The sequence below is a fragment of the Staurois parvus genome, unplaced genomic scaffold (genome assembly GCF_062004578.1).
Source record: "Staurois parvus isolate SC_StPar_1 unplaced genomic scaffold, SC_StPar_1.0 ptg000017l, whole genome shotgun sequence".
Classification (NCBI taxonomy): Eukaryota; Metazoa; Chordata; class Amphibia; order Anura; family Ranidae; genus Staurois; species Staurois parvus.
In genome coordinates, this window is record NW_028317813.1 from 14,093,521 (window position 1) to 14,115,487 (window position 21,967).

The 21,967-nt window shown below is 41.3% G+C and overlaps 1 protein-coding gene across 3 annotated transcripts in view; it reads right to left on the reverse strand.

Moving 5' to 3' along the window:
* Positions 1-10,418: 10,418 nt before the first annotated feature.
* The window catches only part of DGKA (diacylglycerol kinase alpha), a 261,031-nt gene continuing 249,482 nt past the window's right edge, over positions 10,419-21,967 (reverse strand). For all 3 annotated transcript variants that reach the window (XM_089680184.1, XM_089680200.1, XM_089680192.1), the window contains 5 exons: positions 20,363-20,453; positions 16,041-16,233; positions 15,261-15,381; positions 12,670-12,730; positions 10,419-11,488 (listed from right to left, as the gene is read on the reverse strand). In XM_089680184.1, the coding sequence (XP_089536310.1) occupies positions 11,408-11,488; positions 12,670-12,730; positions 15,261-15,381; positions 16,041-16,233; positions 20,363-20,453 (547 nt within the window). In that variant the 3' untranslated portion in view covers positions 10,419-11,407. The remainder of the gene's footprint in view (positions 11,489-12,669; positions 12,731-15,260; positions 15,382-16,040; positions 16,234-20,362; positions 20,454-21,967) is intronic.

Here is a 21,967-nt window from a genome sequence, read left to right on the forward strand (position 1 = left end):
GTTAAGTTACATGAAAGCATTGCAGGGTTGACAGTTACAAGCATGACTCCCAAAGGCATGATGGGACTTGTAGTTCCGTAACACCTGGAGGGCCACAGTTTGAGCACATATGAAAGAATACTTACGATTTGCAGCTATGGTGGCACTAGTGCCACGACTGGGCCAAGCACAAGTCCTTAACACTTCTAGAAGCTATCTCTCTTAGAGCAGTGGTCTCCAAAATGTGGCCCTTTGCTAGCCTTTATCCGGCCCTCCCACCGATATGAGGCACTATTCCTTCCCTGACATAGTGGGGCATAATTCCTGCCACTGACACTAATAGTGGGCCACTATTCCTCCGACTGATATCAATAATGGGACACCCCCCTCCCAGCACTTTTTCTCCCCTTCTCTGCTCAGGGGAGTGATGACCAGCTGGGGAGTTCTGCCATATTTTCCTCCCCTCTCAGGGAGTGGGTCCCCTGGGGCTCCGGAGCATTGGAAGCCTTCAGGTTGCTTACAGAGGTTCTGGCGGTTCCGGGCAGTGGGGGATGCTGTGCTGGTGTGCAGGACGTCTGGCAGGGGCGTAGCGGCATTGGTTCCAGCCACTGGAACGCAAGGGAAGGGGGCAAGTCAACAGGTGCTTCCAGGTCCCCAGCGCTCTGAAGACTGGCGGGAACTTTAATGGACCACAGGTCTCGGCAAGCTGCGTTCTCTGCAGGATGGAGGAAACAGAGGGTCCAGCAGTGACAGCAGAAGCAGGCGCATCATGCACCAGCCTAGCCCAGGTAAGGGGAGTACAGTGGTGCCTTCTATCGTTATAGTGCGGCTCCTTTGGTTTTTTTTCTGGTAAGTTTTTTTGTTGCCTTCCCTAGGAAGCCTGCTGCTGTGGCACAGAGGTGACTCCGCACTGCTCTATGACTCAGGGAGATGACTTGGGGGTATTATGGGCTTCCTCCTCTCTCTCCCTTTCTTTCTGGAGTCACATCAGTTAAAAAGAAGGTTCCGTCCTGTAGGAATCTCCTGAGAGATTCACGGCCAAAACCACTTTATAAAGCATGTGTGGCAGATTTAGAAAAAAAAAGAATATTTGCAGCAATGCGGTGACATGTTTGCTTCTGTCAAGAAGGAATTGTTGAAGACTCTGGGTTCAGTTCGATCCTTGTTGGATAAACTGCCACCGCTTCACCTGGCTTTGCAACAGAGCACCTCGTCCAGTCCACGGCCGTCCTTTTCAGGCCAAAAGGAAATCAGCGACTCAGATGAAGAGAGAGAGTGTGTCCTTCCATCCATCAGAGATTCGGAGGAAGAGGACGGCGAGGAGCAGGTTGCAAGCTCGTCCAGATACAAACTATCATTGGAGGAAGTGGACGACCTGCAGAAAGCAATATATATGATGCTAGAAATCCAAGAGGAGAATGTGCAGCTGTCAGTCCATGATAAAATGTACTAGGGCCTGGGACAAGCTACACATAATCTTCCCAGTCCACCAGGTATTATCAGACTCAGTAAGGAAAGAATGGAAGGATCCAGAAGAGGGTCCTTTCCTTTCTTTTCCAAATCCCTTAGAAGAAGGTTTCCCTTCGAGGAAGACTAGTCCCTGGTGTGGAATAAGAAACCATGGTTGGATGTGGCCTTTTCGCAAGGAGCACTGACATGGCTTTTGAGGATATGGGCATTCTAAAGGATGCAATGGATAAGAGGGCAGACTCGCTTCTTTAAAAAAGTGTGGGACTCTTCCCTGACCAACCTCAAGCTGGTGGTCTCCACGGTAATGGCAAGAAATTTGGAGTGCTGGTTAGAACAGTTGAGGGATCATGTCGAGGCAGGGAGCTTTTGGAGTCATTCCTGGTCCTTCTAAAAGCCATAAAGTATATGGCTGACGCATCAGCAGCATCTATCAGAATGACAGCCAGGTCTTCGGCACTGGTCAGCTCGGCAAGGAGAGCCATCTGGCTCAAGACCTGGTTGGCAGACTCAGCTTCTAAGGTGAAGTTATACGGAATCCCCCTTTCAGGGGAACCTGCTCTTCGGCCCAGATCTGGAATCGGTGCTGGATAGAGTGGCGGATAAGAAAAAGACTTTCCCGTTGAAAAATAAGCAACCTGTCAGAAATAAGGAACAGACCCAGAAAAGAAATTGGAGTTTCCAGAGAAATCGGGGTAAAGGGGGGTACTCTTCAGATCCCCAGAGTGGCCGTCCAAGAGCCAATGACATCTCTCTTCGGGTGGGAGGCTTTGGACCTTCTCCTCACTGTGGGAAGAAACAACATCAAGTGCCTTTGTCAGAAGTATCATGACCCAGGGGTATGGCCCGGAGTTTTCCCAGACCCCACCAACCAAATTTTGTGTGACCAGTCTCCCAAGGAGTCAGGAGATGGCCTCAGCAATGACGTCTCTTTTGAAGGAACTGATGCAGTAGGAGGTCATCATTCACGTGCCAAGGGTACAAGAAGGCCGGGGGTTCTACTCACACATCTTCTTAGTCCAAAAGCCTTCAGGCAAGTTCCGTCTAATCTTGAATCTGAAGTTACTGAACAAATCCATTTGGTACAAGCACTTCCACATGGATACAATTTTTTTAGTGAGGAAGCTGCTATCCCCGGGTTGCTTTATGGCGACTATTGATCTGCGGGATGCTTACCTTCATATTCAAATAGCACAGTCTTCTTAGAGGTTCCTCCATCTGGCGGTCAATCTGTGATCGTCCATCTGGCACCTGCAGTTCAGAGCACTTCCCTTCGGCCTGTCATCTTCTCCAAGGGTGTTCACCAAGTTTATGGCAGAAGCACTAGAGCCTCTGAGATTGAGAGGGATTTCGGTGGTGCCATACTTCGCTGACCTACTTGTGTTTGCAGAAACCAGGACGCAGGTGCTGTTAGATCATACTGCTCTTTTTTTTGCAGTTTGTTCTAGTCAGCTGCTAACTTTTTCTAATACGCTGTTAGATCATCACATGACTCAGGCTCATCCGAGAAGCTTGGGATGGTTGTTAAACCTGGAAAAGTCCAACTTGATTTTGGCCCATAGAATAAGGTTCCTGGGATATATCATAGATTCCTTTCAAAAGAGGATATTCCTTCTGTAGGAGAAAATAAAAAGGATCCAGTCGGCCCTGAGGCAGGTTCAGTGCAACCTGTTGGTGTCGGTCAGAGTGGCTATGTCCATTCTGGGACTGCTTACCCCCACCATCTCAGCAGTTCAGTGGGCCAGATTCCATTCCCTCCCCCTCCAGGGGGACATCTTGCAAAAGTGGACATATTAAGATCCGCTGGACACGCCTATAAGGATCACTCCAAAGGTGAAGAGGGCACTTTGGTGGTGGTGAGATCTGACCAATTCAGGGAGGGACCTGCCATGGTCATTTCCAAAGGCCGAACACCTAATGAAAGACGTGTGTGCATGGGGGTGGGGATCCTACTTTGGAAATCAGTTGGCACAGGACCCGTGGTCCAAAGTGGAGGCCATCGGCGTTCTTCTCCCTTCAGAAGGAAGACCAGGATCTGGGCCTGGACACATTAGCTCATCCCTGGAATTACCCTTTGTCCTACACGTTCCTCTTGGGCTAAAAAGGCTGGTGCATCTCCAGAACAGATTTGTAAAGCGGCTTTGTGGTCCAGTTTTTCCACATTTATATGCCATTATAGGGTGGATTTGTTGGCTGCGTCTAGACCAGTCTTTTGGCAGGAAGGTCCTGCAAGTGGTGGTCCCACCCTAGGGGTAAGTTACACAGTTATCCTTTCCAGGTGCTGTCCTGAAAGGCGAGGGGAGAAATCCTTAGTTAGATGCGAGACAGTATTTCTAGGAGGCTTTCAAGACTGCAGCCTCTAACCCCTTTTTTTTTTTTACTATGTCCGTAATTCTGTGGTTGGCATGGTATCTGTTTTTTCTGTTTCTAATTTCCAGCATGTCAGAGGTTACTCGGCTATATCTGAGGGCATGGTGGAAGAGGCGGACTTTTAAGTTGCTGTGCTTCCTGTGTTATGGGTGGAGCTGCACTCTCTCCAGGTGTTGTCCTGAAAGGCTCCTAGAAATGCTGTCACCGGTAAGTCTAACTAAGGATTTTTCTTACTTTTCTATTTTGCAGTTTTCCAGTCCTTAGGTGTGATGGCTGCATTCATTTTCTTTTTCAAGCTTTCCCCTTATTTTAAACTGGTAATCCTGCAAATAATATACTTCACTTATGCAGGCTGGCTTTCAAATATGTCAGTCTTTGTTAATTTCCATTTATTTATTTTACACAAATAAGAAAACACTGGTATGCTTCCAGCTAAGCTCACAAAAAGATATAAGGACACTGCATTTCTGGTATGAAAATGTTCTCAATCTGAAAAATGAGAACCAATACAGCCACCATTTTTTTTGCTATTCCATAACCATTTTGATGTCTGAGCTGTTTTTGTACATATTTTCTGATAGACGAAAACCTTGTAGAATAAGAATAAAATGTAGACAAACTATGTGTACATGCTGTGCTGATGCAGCGGTAGCAGTGAAAGGGTTAAAACTAAATTACAGGCAAATATAAAACACAATTGAATCCAGTATGGATTTTTTTTTGGGAAAAGCCCTAAATATAATTTTATATAGAACTAGTATTAAACTCACAAGTGTACTGCTTTATTTGCCCAATCGCAAGGAGCTGACCTAGCTGATTTCCTTAATTGTAGCAAAGAAAAGGGAGGTCACCAACCTGGCTGCTTTCTAGTATGGCTGTAAAACTTTCAAGATGGCTGGATAGAAAATAGGATTTTTGCACTCACTGAAAAATCCTTTTTTTTTGGGTCCACTGAAAGACACAGGAAGCATGGGCAGCACAATGGCTAAGTGGTTAGCACTTTTGCCTAGTAGCATTAGGGTTGTCTGCTTGAATCCCAGCCAGAACACTATCTGCACAGATTTTGCATGTTCTCCCTGTGCCTGTGTGGGTTTCCTCTGGGTACTCCTGTTTCCTCCCACACACAAGACATTCTGGTAAGTTAATTGGCTTCTATCTACATTGGCACCTGTATGTGTATGTATGAATGAAAGTTAAGGACCTTAGATTGTACGCTCCTTAAGGGCAGGGATTGATGTGAATGTACAATATATATGTAAAGAGCTGCATAAATTGATAGCGCTATACACATACTTGTAAAAATAAGTATTTACCATTGGTCACGCTGCCACTTAAAAGAGGGACTGGACACTGGCAAACCAAAAAACTTTAAAAAAAACATATAGGCCAACCTAGAAGCCTGTAAGGAGGAAAGCGGTTTCCAGGCATAATAGCTCCAATATGAAGACTCCCAAATATTAGTGTTAGGACTGCACTTTACACAGGGGTCTTGATGAGGCAGTGCAGCTTCACATAGATTTGCAAATGTTGTGTAACGAAAACCTCTGTTTTTAATGCAAACTGTAAGCTAGTGACATTTTTTTTTTTTTGCCGGCTTGCTGGTAAGTGTGCTGGAAAAACCTTTTTTGTACTGTGCAAACCTTTTTGTGTGTACATTGCTTTTAAAGCTAGTCCTAAATAGGAGTGGTTGCCATTTTTGTACACCATCACAGGTTGTTGGTTATAAAGCTGACAGCCTCCTTAACAACACAGCATACAGACAGGCACTCTGTCTGTCTCTGTACACCAACTTACAGCTGGTCTTAATTACCTCCATTTTTGTTATCTATGAATTGGAGGTAATTATTTTTGTATCTGGTGTGGCAATACCTTCATTGATGAACACAGCCCCTTCTTCTTTATCCATGACCAAACAGGGTTTTATAGCCCCACCTACAGGAGTAGGACACTAGGCAGAAAAAAAAAACTCGCCACCTCCTATGGGCAGTCCACTCTGGGCATAAAACCCCCTCTCAGCTATAGGCCTCCAGTCATTCTGCCTAGTGTCCTTAGGAGCCTCCCTTTGAGAGCATTCAGCATATAACCTTAATTTACGCTTTCACAGAAATTTGCCTTTGTAGTTACTATCACCTCAGCTCGTCAGGTGTTAGAGTCTGCAGCTTGTCCTGTGGGCCGCCTTATCTGGCCTTACTCAAGGCCAAGGTGGTGCTTTGACCTACATCTCCCCCTTTCTGCCGAAGGTGGTGTTGGCTTTTCATTTGAATGAAGACATTGTCCTTGGCCATCGCAGATGTGGGGCTGGCTTTGCTCTCCTTGGACTTGGTTTGCGTGTATCTTTTCTGTGTCAGCTGCCTTTTGGAGATCTGATTCTCTTCTTGCACTCATAGACGGTCCTAGGAAAGACATGGCAGCTTCTTCTGCTACTATTTCCTGTTGGATCTGAGAAGACGATTGTGCAGGCATATGCTATTAGGTGGCAGGAACCTCCCTCCCTGTTATGGCGTACTCCACCAGGACCATAGTACCTCCTGGGCGTGGCAACATTAGGTATCTGCTGCTTAAGTTTTTATCAGTTTGATGTGTTAGCATCTTCCGATGCTGGTTTTGGTCGCAACACTTTGCAGGCAGCTGTTTAGGGCTCCCGGGCACCCCTTGGGGTAGTTCGGAGTGTGGGCATGTTACCCTGGGGTTGTTTCTCCTTTAGTTGGTTTGCCCACCCTTCATTGTGACACTGCTTGGGGACATCCCTGTTTGGTCATGGATAAAGAAGAAGAGGCAGAGGCTGTGTCTGTCAATGACTGTAAGAGAAAACGGGAATTTTGTTTTGTTACTGTAAAATCCCTTTCTCTGAGTTCATTGGCGGACACAGCACACATCCTCTATGGAGTTTCTTCTTTGACACTGCTTGTGACTGACTGGAGGCCTATAGCAGAGAGGGGGTTTTATGCCCAGAGAGGACTGCTCATAGAAGGTGCCAAGTTTTTTTTTTTTTTTGCCTAATGTTCTACTCCTGTAGGTGGGACTATAAAACCCTGTTTGTCCATGGATAAAAAAAAAGCAGAGGTTGTGTCCATTGATGAACTCAGAGGGAAGGGATTTTACGGTAACCAAAAAAAAAAAAAATCCCATTTTCTCGTACGTGAATTAAAAAAAAAATTCAGTTTTTCTAAAAGAGGCACAAACCGGAATCTGCCATGTTTTGGTAAAGCTACCAAAACTGGCAGCAGGACATTTTGAAGGGACATACTGCCAAAAATTGGGATGATTCTTTTTTGAATTCCCCTAAATGCGTGCAGTGAGTGAGTGCACAATGGGCTCTACTCATGCTAAAGTTATTTTAGTTTGTAAGCACAGCTGTACAATAATTCTCTCCTGCATATGATGGAATGTCAGATAAAAAGCATGTGCATAGCGAGAAGTGGTTAACAAATCACCAACTACTGTGTTTTAAACTATAAAACCTAAATATGCCCCCAACTTAATTAAGGCTTTCTACAGTAACTGCAAAAGAAATCTTTGGGTTACCATACATTTGATCCAAGAGACATTGAATACCTGTGTCTTTTCAATGCTTGTGATGGCATTATGCAGTCATTATTTAGGCAGGTGTAGGCTTTGACCAGTCTTAAAATGGGCAGAAAGTATGAAAATGGGTTTAATCTTTACAAATATGACTACTTTTAGGTATTTGCTCAGATAAGCCTTCAGCTGAAAAAGGTTTTGGAGCAGATATCAGATTTTTCAACAGGAATAGAAATCATTCTCTTTAGATAATGGTTAAAGACAAATGATTCTGGAGAGAGGATTGGGTGGGGGCTATACAAATGATTCTGGAGAGAGGATTGGGTGGGTGGGGGCTATACAAATGATTCTGGAGAGAGGATTGGGTGGGTGGGGGCTATGGATTCCCTAAGAATCAGCTGCAACACAAGCACACTCAGAACAGCCAGACATTTTTGCAAAGTTCTTTCTGGGACTAGAATGCACTCTTACAGCTACAGGGGAACATGCCATTCTTCCACTGCTAACCATTCTATCCAAGAAGACTGATTAATAAGCTGATCCAATTGTGTCAAGACTTTTTGGGTCACTGACCCAAAGCAAGCTTGCAGCTTTCACTAGTACTCTCATGGTTGCATATTTGTTCAGGATAACTGAGAAAGTCAGAAACAGCCAGGTAACTTGCATTTTCAGCAGTGGTTTAGCTATTGAGTTCTGCAGTTGTAGCTTATACACCAATCAAACATAACATTACAACCACTGACAGGTAAAGTGGTCAACAGTAATTATCTTGTTAAAATGGCATCTGAAAGTTGGTGGGATATATTAGGCAACAAGTACATATTATCAATGAAGATGATATGTTGAAAGCAGAAAAAATGGGCAAGAGTGAGGACTAGAGGGTCTTTGACAAGAGCTAAATTGTAATGGCTAGATAGCTGGGTCAGAACATCTCCAAAACTGCAGTTTTTGTAGGATGTTCCTGGTCTGCAGTGGTCAGGACCTACCAAACGTAGTCCAAAGGAAGGAAAACTAGTGACAGGGTCATGGGGGTCAAGACTCATTGATGCATGTGGGGAGTGAAGGCTGGCCCATGTAGTCCAATCTAATAGAAGAGCTATTGTAGCTCAAATTGATGAAAAACTTAATGCTGATTCCGATAGAAAGGTGTCAAAACACACAGGGCATCGCAGTTTGTTGCATATGGGTCTGTGCAGCCGTAGACCTGTCAGGGTGCCTGTGAATGACCTGTATCCACAGCCAAAAGCACCTACAATAGTAATGTGAGCATCACAATAGATCCACAGAGCAATGGCAGAAGGTGGACTGGTCTTATGAATTCAAGAATGGTTTGAGGAACACATGTTCAGGATGTTGACTTGGTCTCCAAATTCTCCAGATCAATTGAGCATCTATGGGATGTGCTGGAAAAACAGGTCTGATCCAATGAGGCCTCACCTCACAACTTACAGGACTTGAAGGTCTACTGAAGGCTTGGTGCCAGGTATCGCAACATACCTTCATAGGTCTAGTGGAGTCCATGCCTTGAAGGGTTATGGTGGGTGGTCATAATATTATGGCTAATCAATCTATATGTTTCATGGTACAGGTTTAAAGTAGAAGTTTTTTAATTTTGGATAGAACAAGGTGTTAGAATTTCTGTTAAGGTTGTACTGGTGTGTTTCTATGTTAGAACGATTCACTTTCTGTTCTGGTGATTATATAGGACAGGAAGTGAGTGAAAATATCCCCATCAAGAAATAATTCACAAATAAAAACATTTTTGGGGGTAATGGTTAGAGCCTGTCTCAGGTTTTACTGCTGTCTTTGTCCCTGTGTTACTTCACATCCTGTCCCAGTGACTACTGTCACTTTGTAGAGAAGTGAGGAACAAATCTGCACCATGGAGGTACAGACAGCAAACCAACTGAGAGTTTTTAACTTTTTCCCACTTAAGTAGACTAGCTTTGAAAGGTGTAGGCTCCAAATCTGCCATCCTGAACCTAACTTCATTAACTAGTGAGCCACTGGAACAGGCACCACGTGGTGCATCCTGAAACTTTTTTACACATCAGCAATGACATCATTCAGTTCTCTCAGGTTCATGTTAATGTTTTTAGTTAGAAGGAGGTAAGATAATAACAGTAAGATAATCCCTTCAGATGAAGTCTGGAAGTGACGAAACGCGTTAAGGGAGTGACGTCAAGACGCACGCACGCCAAACCGGAAGTGTCGCCGCGGCCATCTTTTTGGTGGTGTACATGTGGTTTTCTAAAATGTTTGTAAAAAGCCATTGAAGGAGTAATGCTGGGAGCCGGAGTCTGCTTTCTTTTATGTAAGTTTGGATTAAATTTGTTCCTTTAATATGGATTCTGCCTAAGAGCCTGTTTATTTTCATGAGGATATTGGAGGATTGCCCTTGGAGTAAAGCATTGGAAAGGAAGGAGTACTTTTGATAGCCCATGCCTGAAAACAACTATAAGAGGGTAATAGTACCTGGTATCATTTGTGGCTGGAATAAAAAAGGGTACTAGTACCTAGTATCACTATTCACTAGGGGTTGTGCACAGAGTGTTTTTTTGGAATTGAAGTGGTTGATCACAAAGTGTGTGGTTATATATTGATCACAGAGTTTTCACTTTTTGGGTTTGAATTTTATATAAATTAAAAGAATATTTGTATAAGTTTTTTTTTTTTTGCACAATTTGAGTGATTTTTGTGTTGAGCACTGAGTGGAGTGTTATATATGTAAAAGATAATGCACTATGGTTTTTCTTTTCTTTTATTTTGAGGTATTTCAGAATATCTAGGATTGATTGCCTTCTAACTGCATCAAGGTGGAAAATTGGGATTTGGATATTGGACACAATTACTATTTAAAAATTTTTTTTTTTTTTTGGACACAATTCACATATTTTTATAGATTTTTATAGATTTTTATTTTATCTTTAGTTTTGATTATATGAATTTATTATACTTAATTTATGGTTATCACAAAAAGGTTATGTGAGATTGTATACTTTCTAGGGAGAAAGTGTGACTTTTTGTGGGAGTACAAAAAAGGAATTTGATTGATTAAAAGATAATAACAGACAAACACATTCTATGGAGATTCCTTTGTGAAGCACTGTCTAATAACCACAAAGATTTTATTCATTTGTTTAAATTAGACCCTAAAATCAGAGTAATCTCAGCCACTGGTTATAATCATTCATGGTATATGGTTCATAAGTTAAAAAAAAATAAACAAAATACATAAATAAAAACAGTGCAGTGTGATCCGATCTCCTATGTGGTTCGTACCCATGTTAACTGCAAAAGAAGGTCATGAGTCATGTTCTGCAAGAGCTGTTGCACTGTATTCTGCACCTATGGCACATAGGGCAAAGCAACTTGTGTACCATCCTGTACAGCTGTGGGCAGCCATCAACTCCCCCCTCCCCTAAACAAAAAGTCAAACACAAACATGACTTGGTAGCCTCAGATTAGGTCTTCTCTTCAAAAGTTATAGGGGGCCAGGCTGTCATATTCTGAGCATTCTCTGTTATAGACAAGTTTTTTGTGCTAATCCAGTCTTCTCTTCTAATACTAGTCTAAAGGTGCTGGATTCTGTAAACATAGGAATTACAATCCAAAAGGACTTTTTGGCGGCGATAGTGGCACAAAATGAAATAAAATATGGAAAATATACTCTTCTATTACTATAGGCGCTATAGTAACACAATTATCTGTACAACAGGTTTTAAGAACAAAGCATACATGTGCAGAGAGAATATTTTACAGGTCTCTAAGGATAACATGTATTCTATCGTCAATATTATATAACCGCATATAAGGCTTTCATAGAACAGGAAACTGGCACTCTGCTTATATAATGGACACGTATCCTAAAATAAGTGACAGCCCAGCTGTTACCCAAGCTACTAAAAAGCACTGCAGATGGAAATGGGGTTTTCTGTATATGGGCTGAGACGGCAGCACAGTTAGAGCAAGAGAAATAGGAAGGGATTGGGTTATGCTGAATAGTCCATTGACTTCTGATGGCAGGAGGAGTCATCGTCATCAAGATAAGGAATGTCCACCCTGGGTATTATTTAAGAGAGAAAAAGCTTGAAGAGCGTGGGGGAGGTGCCAGCAACATTGGAGCCTGATTCTTGTGTGTGATTTTAATCTGGAAGACAAAAAAGTAATGATCAATCAATAAGCAATGTTTAAGGCTCCTACACACCTATGCATTTGTAATGAAAGTCAACATTTGTACACAGGGTAGCTACTGTTTTCAAAAGGGATAGTTCACTTGTATGTGTTGCACTGATTTGTATAATAGAAAAAAAAGTTCTCAACATTTTTTTTTAGCACATCAACATGTGTTGAGAGTCTCATAGAAATCATGATATATGCACTTTCAACAGATGACAAAGCATGTTCACAAACTCACTGGTGTGGAGTCAGTCTAAATGAAGTGAATTGCTTATTGCTCTCTCCCAATAAGAAATCATCCTTATATTACATTCTATAACATGTTTACTGCTATGAGGTCTGTTTTAGGCCAGCGTCATATGAAGAGGAACATGAGAGTTTTTCTTCTTTGAATGGAGGGCTGATTATTGTTATTATACAGGATTTATATAGCGCCAACAGTTTGCTCAGCACTTTACAATATAACGGGAGATAATACAGCAACAATACAGTTCAATACAAGAGGGATAGCTCCTTGGAGCTTACAATTTAGGAGATTAGCTTTGATTTGAAGCCATTTTCAAGCAATCAGTGCAAAAAACAATGTGTAAGGAACCCAGTAATTTCCATTTAACGGTCTGTGGCTATACCAGATAAAATGAGTTCCGACTGGTTGCTTTGGGTTAGTTTCCCATTGCTTTTAGCACTGCTTTAATCTGGGTACACACACATGGTCAGAATATTGGCTGGTTCAGAAGGAACCGGCCGACATTCGATCCATGCATACAGTTGTCCTTCTGACAGAAGTCGGTCTAAAGATTGCCTTTTGTCACAGGGACATGCTGGAAAATCAGTGATTAGTGTTTCTGTGGTGGGGTCAGCCCCCCTATTAGAACACAAAGGCACAGCGGGAGAGATCGCTATACTAGCATCACTTAGAGCGATCTCTCAATTTTTTTTTTTATTCAGCCCGCTGGAGTGAATGAAAAAAAAACGTAATCTGTGTACGAGATTTTATCAAATAAATATGTCAGAGTTATGAATAATGATGCCACAATAGGCTTTCAGGAAAAAGAGCGGACTATACAACTCCAGTCCTGAAATTCTGGGGAAAAGGACAACTGTAGAACAATCTTTTTCCTATGGTTTCTAAAATCAGGTATGCATTATTACCGTGCAGGGAGGTTGCATCCAGGGTTCCCCATCAATCTGCATTGGAAGTGGCTTTGTGGTTCTGCGTGAAAAAAAGTTTGCATTTTATACAATGCCAACCCAGATAATATGTATAAAGGAGAAACTCGAAAAATTTGAATATCGTGCAAAAGTTCATTTATTTCAGTAATGCAACTTAAAAGGTGAAACTAATCTATGAGATAGACTCATTACATGCAAAGCAAGATAGTTCAAGCTGTGATTTGTCATAATTGTGATGATTATCGCTTACAGCTCATGAAAACCCCAAATCCACAATCTCATAAAATTAGAATATTACATGCAATCAATAAAACAAGGATTGAACAATATCGGACCTCTGAAAAGTATAAGCATGCATATGTACTCAGTACTTGGTTTGGGCCCCTTTTGCAGCAATTACTGCCTCAATGTGGCATGGCATGGAAGCTATCAGCCTGTGGCACTGCTGAGGTGTTATGGAAGACCAGGATGCTTCAATAGCAGCCTTCAGCTCTTCTGCATTTTTCGGTCTCATGTCTCTCATCTTTCTCTTGGCATTGCCCCATCGATTCTCTATGGGGTTCAGGTCAGGTGATTTGTTGGCCAATCAAGCACAGTAATCCCACGGTCATTGAACCAGGTTTTGGTGCTTTTGGCAGTGTGGGCAGGTGCCAAGTCCTGCTGGAAAATGAAGTCAGCATCCCCATAAAGCTCATCTGTGGAACGAAGCATGAAGTGCTCCAAAATCTCCTGGTAGACGGCTGCGTTGACCCTGGACTTAATGAAGCACAGTGGACCAACACCAGTAGATGACATGGCTCCCCAAATCAACACAGACTGTGGAAACTTCACACTGGACTTCAAGCATCTTGCAGTGTGTGACTCTCCATTCTTCCTCCATACTCTGGGTCCTTGGTTTCCAAATGAGATGCAAAAGTTGCTCTCATCAGAAAAGAGGACTTTGGACCACTGAGCAACAGACCAGGTCTGTTTTTCTTTAGCGCAGGTAAGACGCTTCTGACGTTTGTTGTTCAGGAGCGGCTTGACAAGAGGAATACGACATTTGAAGCCCATGTCCAGGATCCGTTTGTGTGTGGTGGCTCTTGATGCACTGACTCCAGCCTCAGTCCACTCCTTGTGAAAGTCCCCAACACTTTTGAATGGCCTTTTCCTGACAATCCTCTCCAGGCTGTGGTCATCCCTGCTGCTTGTGCACCTTTTTCTTCCACACTTTTCCCTTCCACATAACTTTCTATTAATGTGCTTTGATACAGCACTTTGGGACCATCCAACTTCTTTTGCAATTACATTTTGAGGCTTTTCCTCCTTATGGAGGATGTCAATGATGGTTTTCTGCACAACTGTCAGGTCAGCAGTCTTTCCCATGATTGTGATTCCTACTGAACCAGACTGAGAGACCATTTAAAGGCTCAGGAAACCTTTGCAGGTGTTATGGCTTAATTAGCTGATTAGATTGGGACACTTTGAGCTGAGAATATTGCACCTTTTCACAATATTCTAATTTTCTGAGATTGTGGATTTGGGGTTTTCATGAGCTGTAAGCCATAATCATCACAATTATGACAAATCACGTCTTGAACTATCTTGCTTGCATGTAATGAGTCTATCTCGTTTCACCTTTTAAGTTGCATTACTGAAATAAATGAACTTTTGCACGATATTCTAATTTTTTTCAGTTTCACCTGTACTGTGTACTTTGTTTGATCAATTTTTAAAGAATACAATGATAATAATGTAATTTTCTTCAAATAGGAGTTAAGTCATCCTTAATTTTCAAATTTCGCATGTAAAAAAAATAAATGACACTGTTTGAAAAATGACCCCAGAACAAATGTAATAACTCCAACCTGGAGATGTGTCAGTTACTTACCTTACACGTTTTTGTAGTCTAACTTCAAATATTACAGATTTGTTTTTCAAGACAAATTGGACTTTAATTTGGGGACACACATTTTTACCTACTAGGTTTTAATTAGGAAGCAATAGTTACGAAAAATACTAATAATCATCCCCAGAAGATTACCACAAAATATAATTGATAAAATCTTTTGACTAAAGGCAGCCAAATACAGGAATTTAGAAGCAGACTGCATTTCTAGAAGGATCATCAGATATTGTTCAATTACTTCAGAAGAACTCTTAAGAGATACAATGACTTGTGTACAACCAGCTATCCTATAGTGTTATAGGATGCTTACACAGGACTTGTTTATTTCAAGAGAAAGGGAGAGAAAACCCAGCACACTGAAATCCTATGGGATCTAACCTAAATGTTGAAATCCCACAAGGTACAGTTAAAGCTTAGAACAAAAGGAGCAGCACAGTAAGGATATGTTTTGCAGAAAGGGTGGAAAAGCAGCAGTGATAGGACTAACCAGGGAAAGTGGTGCTTGTCAGAAGTTCCCCTGGCATTATACATAATAATTGAGATTCTAGCTTACCATATATATATATATATGCAAAAGGATCCTTTCCTGACTGACTGCCAGTGTTATCACCATTATGTGAATTACCAAAACGTAATATACTATATATGAGAACAGTATAGAGTCTAAGTAATAAACACTCACCGGATAGTAAGCTCTGAGCATTTGGCCAGTCGTTTTCTGGCACTTTTCAGTCCAGTATAAATTTGTCCCATCTCAATGGCACCTTCAAGCCCCACCACTTCTAGCCTCTTATCACTAAGGTCTGTGGAAACAGAAGCAGGAAAAAAGCTAAAATCAACAATGTAATCTTCTGGTCTAAATAGACAAATGTTAGCCACACAAGTACAGAGTCATATTTCAGTTTTATTCAAACTGCAGTTCCAAGAAGATACGCTAAAATAGTCCTCATAATGAACTGCATATGTAAGGCCCCACATATGGAGCCATTGCTGAACTGCTAAAAATGCTACTATGCTTCCCACTGGCTTCAAACACTTCTTCAAATTACAGACCCCCAAAAATTGTGCAAGTTAGGAAAGTCAGAGCATAGTCAGATGTTCTCATCTGCACACTTGTTCGAAGTTAGTGACTCAAAAATATTAAAGGAAGAGGATTAGCACAGGCCTTCACTTTTCTCTCATGAGAGGCTTACTTTTAATCCACACACATTTTATCCTATTCTGAATCAGAAGCACCAGTTACAAAATGTATATCCTTTAGACCCATTTTAAAGAGGCAGGCAGTTCTGCCATCATCAAGACCACGACATGGTATAGTGTAGGCGATTCTCTCAACTGGATTATTACCATTTTCACAAGTACAAAATTAAAGACACCAAAATGGTTATCCTACCCTTGGCTAGACGTATTAATATTGCTTTCTAATAAGTATCTTGAACAAAATTTCAGCCCTCTATCTCACCTTGAACACATGACTTTAGGGCCTCAGGATCAATGATGGCCTCTGGTAAGTTCTGGCAAGAAGAATTTCGAGCTTCTCCCAAAGGTTTCCTTGTTTCTCCCCACAGGTTGGAGCCACCATGCATGCTTGGAATGTTAATGACAGCAATGCCTTCTAGAGACATAGAACTGAGATCCAAAGGGGAGCCACAGCACTTAAAAAGAAACATAAGCCAAAAGAAAGTAACACACTAAATATACAATAGTGATAATAATATCCATTATTTAAAGATATTAAAATTCAATATTTGTGCTAGTGAAGCAGATACATTTTCCAGTAATATGTAGTGATCTGTGATGAGGTCAACACCTTATGAGGATTTCTCACTAAAGCTGAATTGTACTCATCTCTACTCCAGCGATGCGGCATTCACAAGCTCCTGCGCCACCAGACAACCATCTTGATTGACTGAGCCTGGATGATGTAACTCCTGCTCATGCACAGAAGTTCATATATATTGGCTGATGCTGAAATTGTACACTGAGCTGTGTATGTACAGCTCAGTGTACACTGCGAACACGCAGGTCAGAATTCATTTCTTTTCCCCAGAAAAGTAATAGAGGGCAAATCTTCCAATGGAGACACTAGTTCTGGTGACCTTGGGGGCCCCCATGGAATTTCTTTAATTTGAAAGGATTCCCTTCACTTCCTGTTTGGCTATGCGACAGGAAGTGAAGGGAAATCTCCGCAATGGGACACAGATAGCGATCAAAAATTCTGACAGGGGTTATAACCCTCCCTTACTCTATCCAAAATGAATAAAAGTTTTGCCTATAGTTCTTTAAGAGCCTTGGGGATTTTTCTTCCCACCCCTCTTCACTGTACTGGAAAGTGAGGACCTGATGCAATCTCATCAGCTCAACAGACACCAGTGCATGTTTTGCAGGTAACCTCAGGAGTATGGGTGGAGATACATGTCTTAGCAATGCAAGCTTGTGATTTGTTTTTATTATCCACAGAACATAAATTGATGATTGGGCCTGAGGACAGGTTTGGACAATAGTCCTATGATACATCATTACTAATAGGAAGCACTGTTTTTATGAAGGCAGTTTCTTAAATGCTCTGCTAGCAGTGAGTAAGTAACTGGTCAATATCACTGCTATAATTCATTTTGCATTAAGTACAATTGAAAAACTCTAATTTAACTCTGATTTTCTTAGCAAAGTGAAAATAAGTAGCTGAATATTCATTAAATCCACTGATTTTAAACAGAAATTAATAAAAAGAAGCACTTTCAAATGTTTTGAATGGAGATGCAAAAAATTACAGTGCAGTTCATGTCATTGTATATCATGTTACAAGAAATCTTACTATGTGTAAAGCTGGCCATATAACACTACATAGTACAGTAACGAACGTCATTTCAATGACTTGAAAAATGTCGTAGGAAAGAAAGTCAAAATTTTATTTGGTTTTAACATTCAATTTTGGAAAAAATGGACCGTGCTGAATGAAAAGCACATACACTGTTAGAAGTTAGCTCATTTGGGAAAAATGTTCCATCCTGAAAAGTCAAATTTTTTTGTCACTGTGGTAGAAAAGTAACATTTTTCATCTCACTAATGATTAGAAAATCGAACGGACATTCTTAAAGCAAAACATTTTAACAAATATTCTACTAGTACATTATTATTATTATACAGGATTTATATAGCAACAACAGTTTGCGCAGCGCTTTACAACATCAGGGCAGACATTACAGTTACAATCCATTTTGGTAAAAGAGGAATCAGATTGCCCTGCTTGTTAGAGCTTACATTCTAAGAGGGCTTAAGTACAAGGTCCCAACAATTACCATTTTACTCGTTATTGTTACCCTAGGTTCACATCTAAGCAATTTCCGCAGCGTTTTGCCGAAACGCACTACAGTCCAATTTACATGATTTAGTATGGGACACATTCACATCTCCGCGTTTTCACCCAGTATGTTTTTTGGAAAGGGTCAGGGACATTTTTGAAAGCAAAAAGTTGCATTTTTGGTTCTATAGACTTCAATGGAAATGCTGCAGAAAGGCATGTAGTGTGTTTTTGCTGTATTTTTGATGCATTTTGCATTTTATATCTGCCTAGCAACAAGAAAAATAAAAATTAAAAAATAGACGCAGCAAAAACACGGTAAAGACGAAGGTGCAAAAATGAAAAACGCAATGCAGAAACGGGTCAAACGCAAACTGCATATGTGTGAACCTAGCCCAACATTGGTTCCCATCTGGCAGGATGTCATTAAGTGTTCTTGCATGGCAAGACCATTTACTGTTATCTCACATATATATTCTTATAGCCAAATTTACCACCCTAACTCCTCCCACAGTTTTTACACTACATAGACAGTAATATACCGAAACGTGCGGATTGTTCCCGATTGGTGTGCTATCACTTTGTGGAACGTTTCGCCGAATGGTTCACGAAATATCGGCGTTTTTGTGGTGAAATTCGTCCCATAGGAATGAATGGCGGAATGTTCAAAACTAGAGTGTGAGCTGAAAAATCAGGACATGATTTCTAAACTGCCATCACTCCCTCATTTTCAAGCCCACCTACACAAATCTTATATCAAAACGTTCAGCTATCCCTGCTGCCACTAAAAATGTTCACGGCTAAGTCATAGTCCTGATAGTTTTCACAATATGACCATTTGTTTGCAACTCATTCGCCTATTGACATTCATTGAAACTCCACTCTAGCCACCTCAAACTGCGACTGTGCCTTCATTTTTAATAGTTCAGAGACATACTATGGATCAAAATGTAAGTCTGGGTCTTGTGATTCTCACAATATAAAGCTCTTCGGTGTAGGATTTATAATTTTTAAACTACAACTGTTTGAAGATGGCAACCGCCAGTGAAGTGCCAAGTTGGAGCAGTTTGTTTTTAACCTCTCTTCTCTGCCCTTTTGTAGAGTGAGTTGCCAAAGGAACCCAGGTGTGTGAGCAGGCAGCAGAGTGACAAGCCACTCCACACAGTTACTCCGCCCACTCCAGTTGTAGACTATTGGTGGAGGCAAGAACACTTCACACAATTTCCCCAGAAATTTTAGCTTTTCTAGTTATTATTATTGTTATTATTATACTGGATTTACATAGCACCAACAGTTTCCACAGCGCTTCACATTCAAAAGGGAGACAGTACAATTACAATACAATAAAATACAATAGGGTAAGAGGGCCCTGCTCATTATGTAAAGGTTAAAAACCCACAGAAAAGGTTGAGAACCCACATTCAGGCTTGCTTCACACCTATGCGTTTTTTAGTGTGTTTTCCAGAAACACACTGCAGTCCATTTAACAAGGTTTCCTATGGGACATGTTCCCATATATTTGTTTTCAGACACTGCGTTTTAAAAAAAAGGGTAAGGGACTTTTTTTCTGCAGCAGATTGTGTTGTTGGTGCAATAGACTTTAATGGAACCGCACTGTAAATGCAGGTGTTTTTTGGCAGATAGGAAAGTATTGAGTGTGACTTAGATGCGACTTTACACTCTCTGGCACTGAAGTTGCATCAAAGTAGTGCAGGAACAGTTGGAGCGACTTTGAAAAGGTTCCTGTGCCACTCTGATGAGACTTTGATGCGATTTTACAATCTCAGGCACTCAAGTCGCATCAAAGTAGTGCAAAAACATTTTCAAAGTGGCTGCAACTTTGAAAAGGTTCCTGCACTACTTTGATGCAACTGAGTGCCAAAGAGTGTAAAGTCGCATCAAAGTCGCACTCAGTACTTTCCTATTGGAAAAAAAATGCATCATAAACATAAAACGGCCAAGAAATCGCACCGAAAAACATTAATCGCAACACACATAGGTGAGAACCTGGCCACACTGAATATAAACAGGAATGTATAGTGACAATTCTATATACAGATGATGCATAACAAAAGCATAGAAACTAAAACAATCTGGAAATGCAAGCAGGTAAAAAGAGCAAAGCACAAAAGCATATCATAGAACAACAAAACAAATCCGGAAATAGGAAATGCAGGCTAAGCAAGGAAAGGAGGTATGACAAATGACAAGGCAAGGCATGGTACAGGACAGGTTTGTTCACAAGGTGTTTGAGCATACACAGAACATAGTACTGAGATACCTCCACCTGTGGTATGGTGCACCTGCTGAATAATACAGCATAAAGCCCCATTCTGGTTACCACTGGAACGAATGCCAGAGAAATTCCAAGGCAGAGAGTCCTCAGCAGGAGAAAGGCAGTAATTGCCAGGACCTTGTAAACTCTTCTGATGCAAGTACAGCGCATTGCTTTGTCTCTGGTAGACATTTATAGAAACACTTACCTCTATTGTTACATACTCCTTCAACTTCTTACATGTAGAGAAAACTGTTTCTGATGTTGCAAACTCAAAATACCAGAGTTTATTCTTCATCCTAACAACCAAAAATTAAATATACTGAATAGCTATTTATTTAATCTGATTACCATAGTTTTCTTTAGTTTTAAAAATATGGCAATATAGTAATACAGGTAGCTTTGAAAGAGAATACATTGCCTTGAAAAAGTATTCATACCCCTTGAAACGTTCCACATTTTGTCATGTTACAACCGAAAACGTAAATGTATTTTATTGGGATTCGTAGAACTACCTTTCGCTGCAACCACAGCTGCAAGTCTTTTTGGGGATGTCTCTACCAGCTTTGCACATCTAGAGAGGGACATTTTTGCCCATTCTTCTTTGCAAAATAGCTCAAGCTCTGTCAGACTGGATGGAGAGCATCTGTCAACAGCAATTTTCATGTCTTGTCATAGATTCTCAATTGGATTTAGGTCTGGACTTTGACTGGGCCATTCTAACACAGGAATATGCTTTGATCTAAACCATTGTAGCTCTGGCTGTATGTTTAGGATCGTTGTCCTGCTGGAAGGGGAACCTCCACCCCAGCCTCAAGTCCTTTTGCAGACTCGAACAGGTTTTCTTCTAAGATTGCCTTGTATTTGGCTCCATCCATCTTCCCATCAACTCTGACCAGCTTCCCTGTCCCTGCTGAAGAAAATCATCCCCACAACATGATGCTGCCACCACCATGTTTCACGGTGGGGATGGTGTGTTCAGGGTGATGTGCAGTGTTAATTTTCCACCACACATAGCGTTTTGCTTTTAGGCCAAAAAGTTAAATTTTGGTCTCATCTGACAGAGCACCTTCTTCCACGTTTGCTGTGTCCCCCACATGGCTTCTCGCAAACTGCAAACAGGACATCTTATGGCTTTTTTTTTAACAATGGCTTTCTTCTTGCCACTCTTCCATAAAGGCCAGATTTGTGTAGTGCACGACTAATAGGTGTCCTGTGGTCAGATTCTCCCACCTGAGCTGTGGATCTCTGCAGCTCCTCCAGAGTTATCATGGGCCTCTTGGCTGCTTTTCTGATTAATGCTCTCCTTGCCCAGCCTGTCAGTTTAGGTAAACAGCCATGTCTTGGTAGATTTGCAGTTGTGCCATACTGTTATCATTTTCAGATGATGGATTGAACAGTGCTCCATGAGATGTTCAAAGTTTGGGATTTTTTTTCATAACTTAACCCTGCTTTAAACTTCTCCACAATTTTATCCCTGACCTGTCTGGTGTGTTCCTTGGCCTTCATGATGCTGTTTGTTCACTAATGTTCCCTAACAAATCTCTGAGGGCTTCACAGAACAGCTGTATTTATACTGAGATTAAGCTACACACAGTGTCACTAATTAGGTGACTTCTGAAGGCAATTGGTTCCACTAGATTTCCGTTAGGGGTTTCAGAGTAAAGGGGTTGAATACAAATGCATGCGACACTTTTCAAATATTTGTAAAACATTTTGAAAACCATTTATCATTTTCCTTCCACTTCACAATTATGTGCCACTTTGTGTTAGTCTATCACATAAAATCCCAATAAAAAACATTTACCATTTT